Source organism: Trachemys scripta, chromosome 6 (assembly GCF_013100865.1).
Source record: "Trachemys scripta elegans isolate TJP31775 chromosome 6, CAS_Tse_1.0, whole genome shotgun sequence".
Lineage (NCBI taxonomy): Eukaryota > Metazoa > Chordata > Testudines > Emydidae > Trachemys > Trachemys scripta.
This window is the reverse complement of record NC_048303.1, coordinates 11,233,228-11,246,272: the sequence shown is the minus strand read 5'-3', so window position 1 is coordinate 11,246,272 and position 13,045 is coordinate 11,233,228. Positions and strand designations below refer to the sequence as shown.

General features: G+C 41.1%; 1 protein-coding gene across 2 annotated transcripts in view; it reads right to left on the bottom strand.

The window, feature by feature from the left end:
* The window catches only part of KATNAL2 (katanin catalytic subunit A1 like 2), a 51,912-nt gene continuing 38,867 nt past the window's right edge, over positions 1-13,045 (bottom strand). For both annotated transcript variants that reach the window (XM_034774599.1, XM_034774600.1), the window contains exons 14-16: positions 2,802-2,964; positions 826-928; positions 1-463 (exon numbers count right to left, since the gene is read on the bottom strand). In XM_034774599.1, the coding sequence (XP_034630490.1) occupies positions 324-463; positions 826-928; positions 2,802-2,964 (406 nt within the window). In that variant the 3' untranslated portion in view covers positions 1-323. The remainder of the gene's footprint in view (positions 464-825; positions 929-2,801; positions 2,965-13,045) is intronic.

Below are 13,045 nucleotides of genomic sequence, written 5' to 3'. Positions count from 1 at the left end.
TCCCCTAAGAAATGAAAATCATTTGCAATGAATAAAGATTGTGCAAGACTGATCAATTTATAAGGCTTTATGCATAAAATTAGTGCTAGAATCTTCATTGCATAGTCACTTAGACATTACTTTTCCATGAAGAACAACAATTTCTAATTGTCATTGAACATGGTAAATTAAAAATGCACCTGGCAGATTTGGAAGTACAGATTCTCTTATTCAGTTTTCTGAAGGAAAAAAAAAAAGTAATTCCTTTTCCATCATCGTTCACTCCCTCTATCTGTAGCTGAACCCCAGTCGCAGATGCCATTTTGGATAGTGGGTATCGGATTTCAAACAGATTCAAAATCTCTCTGCCAGGCTATGTACTTCTGACTTAAATTCTTGGCTGATGGCTTGGTGTGAGCGATCACATCCAGGAAATCTGCTGTTGTGACCGTGTCCAGCCGGAGTTCGGGTAAATTACTGCTACCTGGAGAGAGAAAATGGACCAAATGCTGAAAGTGAATGAGATGCAGATCAGTGCTAAGAGATGCTCTTTTTAAGCCAGTACATAAGTATGTTGCATTAACAGTTAATACACTAAGCAGAAGATTGGATATAGCAGGAGAGAACATGGCTCTTATTGTATTCAGTGCACAGAGATTGACAGCTTCAACAGATGACCCGAGTTATGGAAACGTTGGCTTAATTAGGTTTTTACAAACATACAATTTAAAACTTTTCTAAGCTAACAAGAGAGCTCCACCTACTGGTACATGAATATATAATGCCTAGTGTTACAATGACAGATCAGCATTTGTCACATAGGTTTCTCTATGAGAGCTATTGTACCTGGCTGATGATTTTCAAGAGCACTGAAGATTTTCCTCACTGGCCGCATAGCTGCTTCCTTGCAGACCAGTTTAACGTCAGAGCCAGAGTACCCTTCTGTCTCCTAATACAAGATCACAATTCACAGGATTACGAATCATTGCACGTGATGTACATACTCTCATGTTACTTCATTCTTGCTTTGAATGCAGAGTTGCTTTATGCAGGTGTTAGCAAATCAGGCATTTGTTTTTTTAAGGACTGTTTTCTGCAGGTAAAATAAAATGTTCCTCTCTCTGTGCCTGTTTCCCACCCTTTCTGTCTTACCTATTTTGACTGTAAACTCATTCTGGACCTAACCCAAAGCCCTCTGAAGTCAATGGGAGTCTTTTCACTGGCTTTAATGGGCTCTAGATTTGGCTCTATGTTTCTGTCCAGTGCCTAGTACAATTGGCCTCTAGGCCCGACTGTGATACAAACACCACCAATGGGACAGATTTTCAACATTAGGGCTGCTCTGCAAAAAACCTGTGCCCAAATAACTGTTTTGCAAGTCTGAATGTGGATACTCTTATTTTGGGTTAAGAACATCCTGTTTCCATTTAGCTAGGCCACTCTTAATCCGAAATAAAGAGTGTCCACACACAAAAATAACAAGAGTGAAATAAAAGCAGTTTTGGTGCCAGTTTGTGTGTAGACAAGTCCTTAGGCATGCGCAACCGCACACCTCCTTCAATGCACCTCTACTTCACACACATACATAGTAAAAGCACAAATCTGATATCTATGTGCACCCTAGGCACTCAATTGGCAAAGCGTGTGCCCAAATAACCAATTGGCCCAGGCACAAATGAATGGATATATACAAGTATGTGTGAGCAAATGCTTGCCTTTAACTTAAAAATCCTGGCCCTGTGTAATCATCTTTAAATGAAAACCCAACCATCCTGAGTGCATAGCATAGCCTAGCTTGTACCATAATGAGGTCTAGTTCTAGCCAGTGATTGAGCTGATAATCATGCCACATTTGGATAAGAACGGGGCTAGCTGTAACACAGGTAGCACTGTTCTGTCCAGTGTGGACAGGGCCAAAGGCTCACAAGAATCAACAGCTGGTACTACAACCTTATGTTTGCAGTTCTAGTGCATTGTATTTGTTAAATATTAAGAATTATGTTTCAATTTCATAGACAAAATGGTTTTTGAAATAGAAACTGAACTATTCTGTATGTCTCTATGAACAGAACTAAACCATGGTCAGCTGAGCAAGTAGGAGCTACTCTCGGCAGAGGTTATAGGTGACAACAGCCTGAATTCAGGCTCTGTAAGGAAAATATCTGAGCTCTTGGAGACTGATGTCCTGGTGAGCCTTTTCACTTTATTGATGCTCTTTCATGCTGCACTAGTGTCCATGACAAATTCTTCCCACTCAGCAGAGTGCTGTACCATGCTCATCTCCACTATAAACCGAAAGACCCCACTGTGGTGTTAGAAAGGGCTGGAGGTATACAGTTGTAATTTTTTTCTGTGTTTATGTCTGAAGCAGTGAAAAGTTGATCCAATACCAGCATCAAAATACATCTTTGACTTCCAAGCTGTGTCATGTGAAACTGGTGATTTCACCTAGTGAGACAAGTCTGGGGATTGGTCCTGCTTTGAGCAGGGGGTTGGACTAGATGACCTCCTGAGGTCCCTTCCAACCCTGATATTCTATGATTCTAAGTTCAATACCTTCAGCTCTCATTGATGTCCCCTTGTAGGAAGAGTCCCTAAGCCTCCCATCTTACCCACATTCAGTCATTCACCTTCATAACTTGAACTTTATTCTCTGGCCCCCGGCTACCATGTTTACAAATGCTACTTGTAGCATGTATAGTTCACACCTGTTTCAATGAGAGCAGAATCAGGCTCATCACATTCCCACAATTCCCTCGCTGAAAAACGTCAGGAATCGGAGTTGCCATTGGTGAATTGCACCCGCTTTGCTGTCTTCTCACCTGACCCAGCAAGCTGTACTCCAGCTCCGTTCTCAGCTCCACTCCTCCACTGTTGCTCACTGGGGGCAGCCAGTGCTGAATCATAGCCTGTCGGGCCTCTTTATTTGGAAGATCAACCAAAATCCTCTTCTCCAGCCGTCGCAACATGGCATAATCTAATTCCCTAAAGAGAGAGAAAACGGGGATAAGTCTTCTCAGCAAGGTTGTGTGTTTGTACGGATGCTGGACTTCTGAAAACTAAGCTGCTTGTTGCCGGAAGCCACTTTGCATTTTCAAAGCTACTGGTGATCCTTTCAACCTGGTTATAAAATAGTAATTCATCATCATCACACATTGTTGCCAATTAACTCTATCTGTATGGTTACGGACTCATGATCTAGGGACCTGGAATATGGAATCAAGAGTTGTAGGTTCTTTTTTTGGCTCTGATACTGGTTCACTGTCTGGCCTTGAGCAGGTCACTTCACCTCTGTGTCTTGGTTGACCCCATTTTGTAAAATGGAGACACTGCAACTCATCTCGGAGGCGTGTTGTGAGGATTAACTAATTGCTCAGAGATCTTCAAATGAAATGTGCAATAAGTGCAAAACTAGATGATAATCACTTTGAGGCACATGCCACTTTTTTTAAATGTGTTTTCACCTAGCACAAAACTGTCCTGATTCATGACCAGGACTCCTAGGTGCTATGGGAATACAAATAAATAGTAATAATATTCCCACAGGGCCGAGCATTCTTATTAAAAGCTGCAAAGAATGGGCAAACCATTGAAAGAGAAAGGTGCCAAGGTGCTGAAAACACTAGTAGTCAGATTATTAAAGATGATTTGCAAAGACAAAAATTGATATTTGTATTTTTGCTTCTATGTGATGCATAAAAAAAAGGCATGAAAGAGTTTTTTACCCTTAAAATATTTTTTTTTTCTTTCTGCTTCTTTTTTCCTACAAAATATCAATACTGTCAAGTCTTGTCTTCCCTGGTTATTCTGGAGGATTCCTTGGAAGTCTCATATATCCTGCGTGTGAGGTTTTCTCAGCCCTTAATCCAAAGGCTGTGGGTGTAAATCTATTTTAAAAGACCTCTTTTCTCCTAATTGTTTTTCAAGCATTTGAGCTTAACAAGTATTAACAAAAACAACTTGTCTAAATAAAAATCAATTCACATCTCAGTTAATCAGGTGTCACTTGCATATAATAAACCTACAAGTTCTCCAATCTTCTACTGAGTATTCCATTCCTGTAGAATTCAAGTGTTCATTTTAAAACATTTTCTAGTCCTTATGCTTGCAACGAAAACCTTTTAAGTGTGAAATTGACGTAGAGGTCCCTTGTTCCGACAGGCTGAGTGTTAGAAAAGTACTGTGAATAACTGCACATTCCTGACCCTGAACCCTAATTATAGCAACCTGTACCACCACACCAGTAACTATTTCATGCTTATCATTTTAGCAGAGACAGCAAGCTATTCCAGGATGTTGTTGGAATTTGGGATAGTAGGCAGGGATTAAACAAAGCACCATGAGTTTGCTCTTCCCTTTCTGACCCCTACGGTGAAATCCTTGCCCCATGGAAGTCAATAGGAATCTTGCCATTGACTTCAATGGAACCAGGGTCCCTTCACCACATGCAAGATTAACACATGCATGCTAATAGCAGATTTTGGTCCTTGGCTAGCTGTGTAAATGGGATGCTATGGTACTATGTATGAAAAACACCCAGTGAAGTTACTGTGAGCTGGAAATGCTTATCTACAACAAACTTTTGACCTAACAGTGAATCCTACTTCCGTCACTATTGGAGATTGTTCATGTAATTTGTTTAATAAATAGCATTTCCCACTGATACATAATATTTTAAGGGCTGTCAAGCAATTAAACAAATTAATCGCGATTAATCGTGCTGTTAAACAAAAAGAGAATACCATTTATTTAAATATTTTTGGATGTTTTCTACATTTTCAAATATATTGATTTCAATTACAACACAGAATACAAAGCATACAGTGCTCATTTCATATTTATTTTTTATCATAAATGTTTCCACTGTAAAAATAAAAAAAGGTATTTTAGTTCACCTCCTACAAGTACTGTAGTGCAATCTCTAGATCATGAAAGTTGAACTTACGAGTGTAGAATTTTGTACAAAAAAAAGTATTCAAAAATTAAACAATGTAAAACTTTAGAGCCTACCAGTCCACTCATTCCTACTTCTTGTTTAGCCAATCGCTCAGACAAACAAGTTTGTTTACATTTGCAGGAGATAATGCTGCCTGCTTCTTATTTATAAGATCACCTGAAAGTGAGAACAGGCATTCACATGGCACTGCTGTAGTTGGCGTTGCAAGATATTTAGGTGCCAGATGCGGTAAAGATTCATATGTCCCTTCATGTTTCGACCACTGTCCCAGAGGACATGCGTCCATGTTGATAATGGGTTCTGCTCGATAACCATCCAAAGCAGTGTGGACCAACACATATTCATTTTCATCATCTGAGTCAGATGCCACAAGCAGACAGTTGATTTTCTTTTTTGGTGGTTTGGGTTCTGAAAGCATGCTCATCCCTCTCAGATTTTGGAAGCCAGTTCAGCTTCGAGTGCTGTAGCTATCTTTTGAAATCTCACATTGGTACCTTTTTTGCATTCGTCAAATCCGCAGTGAGTGTTCTTAAAATGAACAACTTGTGCTGGGTCATCATCTGAGACTGCTATAACATGAATATATGGCAGAATGCGGGTAAAACAGAGCAGAAGATATACAATTCTCCCCCAAGGAGTTCAGTCCCAAATTTAATTAAACACACTATTTTTTTTAAACGAGTGTCATCAGCATGGAAGCATGTCCTCTGGAATGGTGGCCAAAGCATGAAAGGGCATATCTGGCACGTAAATACCTTGCAATGCCAGCTACAAAAGTGCCATGTGAACACCTGTTCTCACTTTCAGGTGACATAGTAAATAAGAAGCAGGCAGCATTATGTCCCATAAATGTAAACAAACTTGTTTCTCTTAGCGATTGGTGGAACAAGAAGTAAGACTGAGTGGACTTGTAGGCACTAAAGTTTAACATTGTTACATAACTGCAGTTAAAAACAAAACAAACAAAATCTACATTTGTAAATTGCACTTTCACAACAGAGATGCACTACAGTACTTGTATGAGGTGAACTGAAAAATACTATTTCTTTGGTTTATCATTTTTACAGTGCAAATGTTTGTAATCAAAAATAATATAAAATGAGCAATGTACACTTTGTATTCTGTGTTGTAATTGAAATCAATATATTTGAAAATGTAGAAATATATCCAAACATATTTAATAAATTTCAATTGGTATTCTATTGTTTAACAGTGAGATTAAAACTACGATTAATCGCAATTTTTTAAAATTGTGATTAATTTTTTTGAGTTAATTGCGTGAGTTAACTGCCATTAATTAACAGTCCTAAATTTTTTTAAATGGGTGCCTACATTAAGCCCCTACGTACACATTTAAGTGCTTTACCAAGTGAATGTTCAAAAATACTTAGCACCCAGCAGCTCCCACTGAAGTCACTGGGAGCAGTAGTACGCAGCACCTTAGAAAGAACTTATCAGGTTCACGAGATGTGATTGCAGGCAAAGACTGAGGAAGTACAGATTTAAAACAAATACCCAGTCAATTCAGATCTTAAAGAAGAACTGGAAAATTCATTTAAATACACTCTACTCGAGGCCTGATAAATAAATAAGAGAACTTTAAAATCAATGCATATTTTTATTGATACTTGTCGCCAGTTTGAGTTATGTTTATTGTATATGACTGCAATAGCGAGCCAACAAATAACTAGGCCTTAAGTGGTGCCTAGGCCTTGCATATTTCTTTTGCTCGGGTGAATTTCACCCACCACAAGGACTTTTTTGGAACAGATACCAAAGCAGAAAGAGAAATCTTGTGTTCCCCCCACCCCCCATACCAATACATCGCCTCACAAGGGACGTACTTGGGTAGGAATTCAAAATGGATGTCTAAGCAAACTCGCATTTAATTCTCTCTTATTCTGACATGTCCTACTTCCCAATATAAGGGGTTTACATCACCGACCTCAAGCTGAGTTTATCTGAGAAATGTTTAAGAAACAAAGAAAGGAGCCACATGTCATGCTGGGATGCCCCCTCAGCCGGGTGCTTTCTCATGTTGTGACTTTGTTTTGGAAAGTCAACTGTCCACATTTGGCCTGAGAAAGCAGAGCTGTGGACGCTAGAAATCCTGTTGGTGCAGATCCTCAGCTGGTGTAAGTTATGATAGCTCTACTGAATACAATTTACACCAGCTGCCGATCTGCCCTTTCACCTGCAAGGACAGTCCTTTAGCTTGGCTACATCTAGGTTCTCAAGTATATGTCTAGCGTCCAAGCCCGCATTTAGGATAAGTCTTCACTGCAGAATTAACTCAGGTTCTTATTTGGGTGTTGCTCCTAACCCCTCTCCACATGGGAAAACCTCTCAAGCTGTGTGAGGTGCTTTTACCCATGTCTAGCTGGCCCAGCAGGCTAAAGCCCGATTGCCACTTTCACTTTGGACTGGTAACATCTTGTGGTGGGGCAGATATCCCTGTCCCAGTCAACCAGAGGTTAAAGAGCTCCTGTGGTCACAATCAGCCCCAACCCTTGCTGCACCTGTGCAACTTGTCAGGCCTGGGGGCGGGCCCTTAAAAGGGAGGAACTCAGGCCAGTGGGGGAGGCAGTCTGAAAGAGGCAGAGGGAGAGCTCCCAGCCCAGGGCAGGGGGTTAGGTCCTGGAAAACAGCTTAAGAGCACTGCCAGCCTGAGCCCTCTGAGATCAGACACGCTGGCATACGCCTCCATGTTTGAAATCCACATAGGGACCATCCCTCAAAGAAGAGCTATCTTCCTTTGTGTTTGGACTGTGTTATGTCCCCTGGGTGGAATTGCTGTGACAGCCAGCCAGAGGGCCAGCCCCAGAGCCAGACCAGGGGCCTACTGTTGCCTAGGGAATGATGTCTGAGGTCAGTGAGGTGCCTGCATTCATCTCAAGGGGGTGATGTTCAGACATAACCTTTGACGTGCCCACTTTGCAGTGAGGATGCAGGCCAAACCTCTGGACTGCTGATAGTCCTATAATTTCCCCTGTGTGTCCCAAAGAAAAGACAAGTTCTGAATTCTCCCACAATTCACTGGGAAAGAATCGTAAAGCACCTCAGCTTACTGCAGCACAAAGAACCATGGGATACGCCCCCAGATGTCCTAACGACACACATTGAGGGCAGGGGTTGCAGCACCAAGAAGGGCACAGTAACTCAGGCATGTTGGTCTCACCTGGGCTAGACTAACCTGGTGTTCGGACCAGGTTGCTGATCACCAGTTACTTCTGCAGTGAAGCCACACCCATAGAGTCTCAAAATATGTCCCACAGTCTGTGCAGAACAGTTGGCTGGCAGCAGAACATCTAGCCACAGCATTTCCAACTAGGCTGAGTGATATTCCCATACTTGACAACAAGATTTAAGGATAACAAAGAGAAAACCCTAAAGTGACTTTGCAGGGGCTGAATGGATGTCTCGTAACTTATCCAGACTCTTAGAATCAAACTATAAAACACTAGGCAAACACCCACATGGCCTCAGAACTCTATGTGTTCCCTCCTTTACAGATGTGAAAAATGTCACCTACCCTTCTCATGTCAAGGCAGATATTCTAAATCATTGGTCTTGCAGCCAAGGGGCAGCCAAATTCCCTGCAAACCCTTGGGGATCTACTAAGTTTGGAAGCTGTGTTTGTATTTCCCTTGTAATAATTCTGAGCAAAAAATTGTAACTCCACATGTAAGAAAGCTTATGAAGTGTCACAATAACCAATGATAAATTTTGATGGGAAAAGACGCAGAAGAGAGACAGTTCAAACAAAAAGTCGTACTGATATAAGGATTATGTTAAGATCATGCCTGGTAAACAAGAGACTTATGGGACCAGAAATCAATGGACCAAAACTGGTGTGTTAGAAATTAGGCCTACTTGATGGACTAAATAATGAGGGGGATGGGCTATTCTGCCCATCACTCCCCTTTTCAGGTCCTCAGAAAGAGATTTTGAGGGGAAAGGCTGAATGTGTTGCTGGTTGACTGAAAGATGGAAAAGGAGCAAGCTTCACCACCACTGCTGCTACCACCATCTCCTAGGACCCCAGGCCTTCATCGTCCTAATCTGAGAGATGTCCTGATCAGACCGGGCTAGAGAGCGGGCACCATATGACACTGCAACCTCTGCATCCTCTGGCTAAATCCCAACTACCACGGGGGATGTGAGAGTCTGTCACATCCCTCTCCATGTGTGTTCTCTTCCTTCTTATCACTTGCCTTGTTCCTGATCTCTAATAAGAGTCTGGCTTAGCTGGCAAAACTGCGTATTTTGCAACACTGCTGTAAGCCTGTGACCAGAAAGGGGAGGCTAAATGCAATGCCTTAAACAACCTGATGCTGCTACAAGTTTGCCAGGTCTCAGAGTGGCTGATCAGACTGTGCACTGTGCCTGTGTTTCTCAGCAGTGAGTTTGCAAATGAGAATCAACACCAGAGACAGAAGCTGCATTTTCTATCTTCACGGTTCTTTTCTTTCTTCTTCTGCCTGTGTCTTTTTTGCCTTCTAGGAAACGGGACCATGATTTAACAACTGCTCTAGCCCCTCTGAACAAAATTCTTATCTCTTCCCCAAACAGCACAGTTATGACCATCTAAAAGACTGGTAAACACCCTGGTTTCCTTCTACAAATTCTCTTCAGCTAAAAGGCACCAGAGATGTTTTTAAAATGAAAGCCTGACAATCCTTTACATTTTAAGTACTTCAACTGTTTTTCCTTTTCTGTATCTCTAATCTTGTGTATTGCGTCTTTAACAAAAGGTTTACAAGGATTTTTAATGCTGTGGTTGCAAGCTAAGGTCTCTGTATACCAACCCTCCCCCCGAATCTTGTTATACAACTGTTTAAACTTGGACAGTTGGAGTTGTGTTAACACCTTTGACTCTTTGGGCCCTTTATTCCATCTAAATACATATAACACTTCTTATTGAGGAGAGCACTAGCTGGGGACTACTTGAGGGGAACACAGAATCCTCTGCCCATAGTTTTTTTTCCCCCTACAGGAGGATATGGTGCTTGGTTAATAATAGTAATGTCGCAAAAGCAGTGCTCTGTGGAGTACTAGCTCCTACTGCGCTTGCTGGTAGTATCCCCACTGGTTTGGGAAGGGAATGCAACAAAGAGTAAGGGTTCTCCAACCTTCCGAAACACAGTTCCAGGGCTGTGAAGTCCTGACCATGCACAACTGGCTTGAGGTGTTTCTGGGGAGAGACAGTACCTGCTTTGTTGGTGTTGCACACCCATATCTGCTCCTGTGGGGTCTTTTCTACCTGGTTTTACTTTTATTTGCTTCCATCCATGGGTTACATAGGGAGTTGGTGGAATCTCCTTCCTTAGAGGTTTTTAAGGTCAGGCTTGACAAAGCCCTGGCTGGGATGATTTCGTTGGGGATTGGTCCTACTTTGAGCAGGGGGTTGGACTAGATACCTCCTGAGGTCCCTTCCAACCCTGATAGTCTAGGAGTCTAGGATCTATCTCTCACAGCAGAAAGGAGCTTAGGGCCCTGCAATCTACTGAAGGCAAGGACCTTATTAGCAGAGGGCAATTCTGGGCCTGACTTAGATTCTGTGGTCTAGCTGTCCTTGACCACATCTTTGTCAGCACACTTATGGAAGAGAAAATACTTCTCAATGTACCATTAGTACTTTGGCTTCTTCCCTCAGAACGGTTTGTTAATCAATGCTATGTCCCCGCACCTACATTTTGACCATTGCCTGGGTGGGAAGGAAAGGGCAAATGATCCTATTCTATGCTAGTAAATTAAACTAATCAATGAGTTAGGAAAACAGCATAGTTAAGGATCACTTTATCTTTTAGTTAACAAGGCCTTTATTTTATTTAATTATGTTTAATCATTTCAACAAGTAACTTGTCAATAAACCACACAGCTTTGTGATGAGTAACAGGAAGCCAGGCTGGGCAGCAAGGAGGGGATTGTTGAATGGAATGGAAAGATCAATAAGCTTTCTAACAAATAAAGCGCTTTATGCACTCTTATCTACATTGCAGTGTTTTCACTTCTTTTCCAGTCAACTAAAAGCATCTTGGTATTAATTTTTCATCGGATCAACAACTGTCCAAGATAAACAAATCTTTTAAAATCTAGTTCAGTACAAGGCTGAAAAAATGAGGCATAAAAAATATTTAAAATAACACTTAGGGCTGTATCCTATTTTTTTTTTTTTGAGACACACAGTGTAACGTGGCATTAGCCAGGTATCTCCTGCACTACAAATCCCAAGAGCAAATTAGGACAAGTGCTCAGGATACTGTCCCAAAGGGAAGAGCTGCTGCTGAATTAAACAACTCTCCACAGGAGAGACGACCGTGGTCTAGTAGGCGGAGCATGGGGCGGTGACTCGGGAAACCTAGCTTCGCCTCCAAACGCTGCAAATGACTTTGCATGACCTTGGGAAAGTAACAATCTTTCTGTGCTTCAGTCACCTCCAGCTGTAAAATGGGGGATAAAGGTAACCCCCTCTTGCTAAGCCATTTTACTCACCTTTGTGATCAACCGCTGACCAAACCGCACTACAGAAGTACAAATCATTGTCATCAGCCTTCTTCACCACCAACAAATATATGTAGGGTCAAATACGGGAAATAAATACAACTCACTAAATGCACTGCTGGGTAATACATTCTTCAATTACATAACTAAGGGAAATCAACGGGCATACAAGAGCTAATGAATAATACTTCACACTTATATAATGCTTTAACTCTTCAAGGCCTTCTCCACACCTCAACTAGTTTACCATGTGTATGTGTGCAGCATCACCTGCTTAACACGTGATGTGGCTAGTATTATTCCCAAATGTATAGATTTGTTGGGAGGGCAGGGAAGGAAAGGGAGCACAGAGATGTGCTGAGTGACTTCCCAAAGTTACAGAAGGAGTCAATATGATCACGGATTAGTACTCGGCCATTCCTGGTTCCACAAACCTTCCCCCTCAATGTATAAAAATAAATATGAATCCTATGAAAATGAGTAAGAACAATGCTCCAATTCCTTCCCAAATATACCACCTCCTGTTTGCCCTGTTCTACTACTTTGTTCACATTCTTTCCACTCCATCTCCCTTCTACACTCCACTACCTCCTAGGGCCAAAAGCCCAATTCACATGCAAAACTATTCATATATAAATTCAGCTCTGATATTAGTAAGCCTAACTCAACTGAAGTCAGTGGTCTTACACTAGGACTGAACATAGCCCAACAAGAATTTAAGAAAAATAAGAAAAGACCAGTATACACAGTGCTGGTGTGAGCAGGTACACTGATTTCAATTGGGTTTTATCCACTTAAAAAAGGTTTCTAAATTAAATTTATTTATTCATATTTACAGAAGTCTCCATCTAGTGCTCTAGGCCCAGTTCTTCCCTCATTTGTACCCACACAAGCCAATGAGATTATACCCAGGATGCTTGGGTGTAATGGAAGGCAAAATCTGACCAGTTTAAAAATTAAACTTTAATTTTTTAATTTAATTTTTTAATTACAAATTAAAAAGGTGTTTAAAAATTCTGAAATGAAATTCTAAAATTTCAAAGGCAAGACTTTCAAAACTCGGGGACAGATTCTGAGAAAACATCAGCTCCCAAAATAAGTTGCCATGTTCTCACAAGATTTCAGACCTCTGATTGCTGAGTCCTTTTGCAGACCTGGCTGCAAAGGGTCTCGTTGGCAACTGCTGGGTGCTGAGATTTTTTTAAAATCTGGTCCTGGGTGCCTAAAATTAGAGGGTGAAATCCTGACCCCAGTGAAGTCAGTGAGAACTTTGCCACTGACTTCAGTGGAACCAGATTTCACATAGACTTTTAAAATCCTTATTTATGTCCCAGTCCTCCAAACATCTATGCATGAGTAACTTGACACACAAGTAGTCCCATTAAAATGTCTTGGTATTTTATTTAATCTTTTAGAATACTGTGTAATTTCTTGAAATTTCAGGGGTTTCTGCTTGAAATTAGGACCATTTCAGATGAAAATGCCTGTAGTCTTTTATATATATATATATATATACACACACACACACACACACACATATACATATACACACACTGAAAAATTCAAGTATTTCAAAATTCCAAGTTTCTAAATCCACTTTGAATG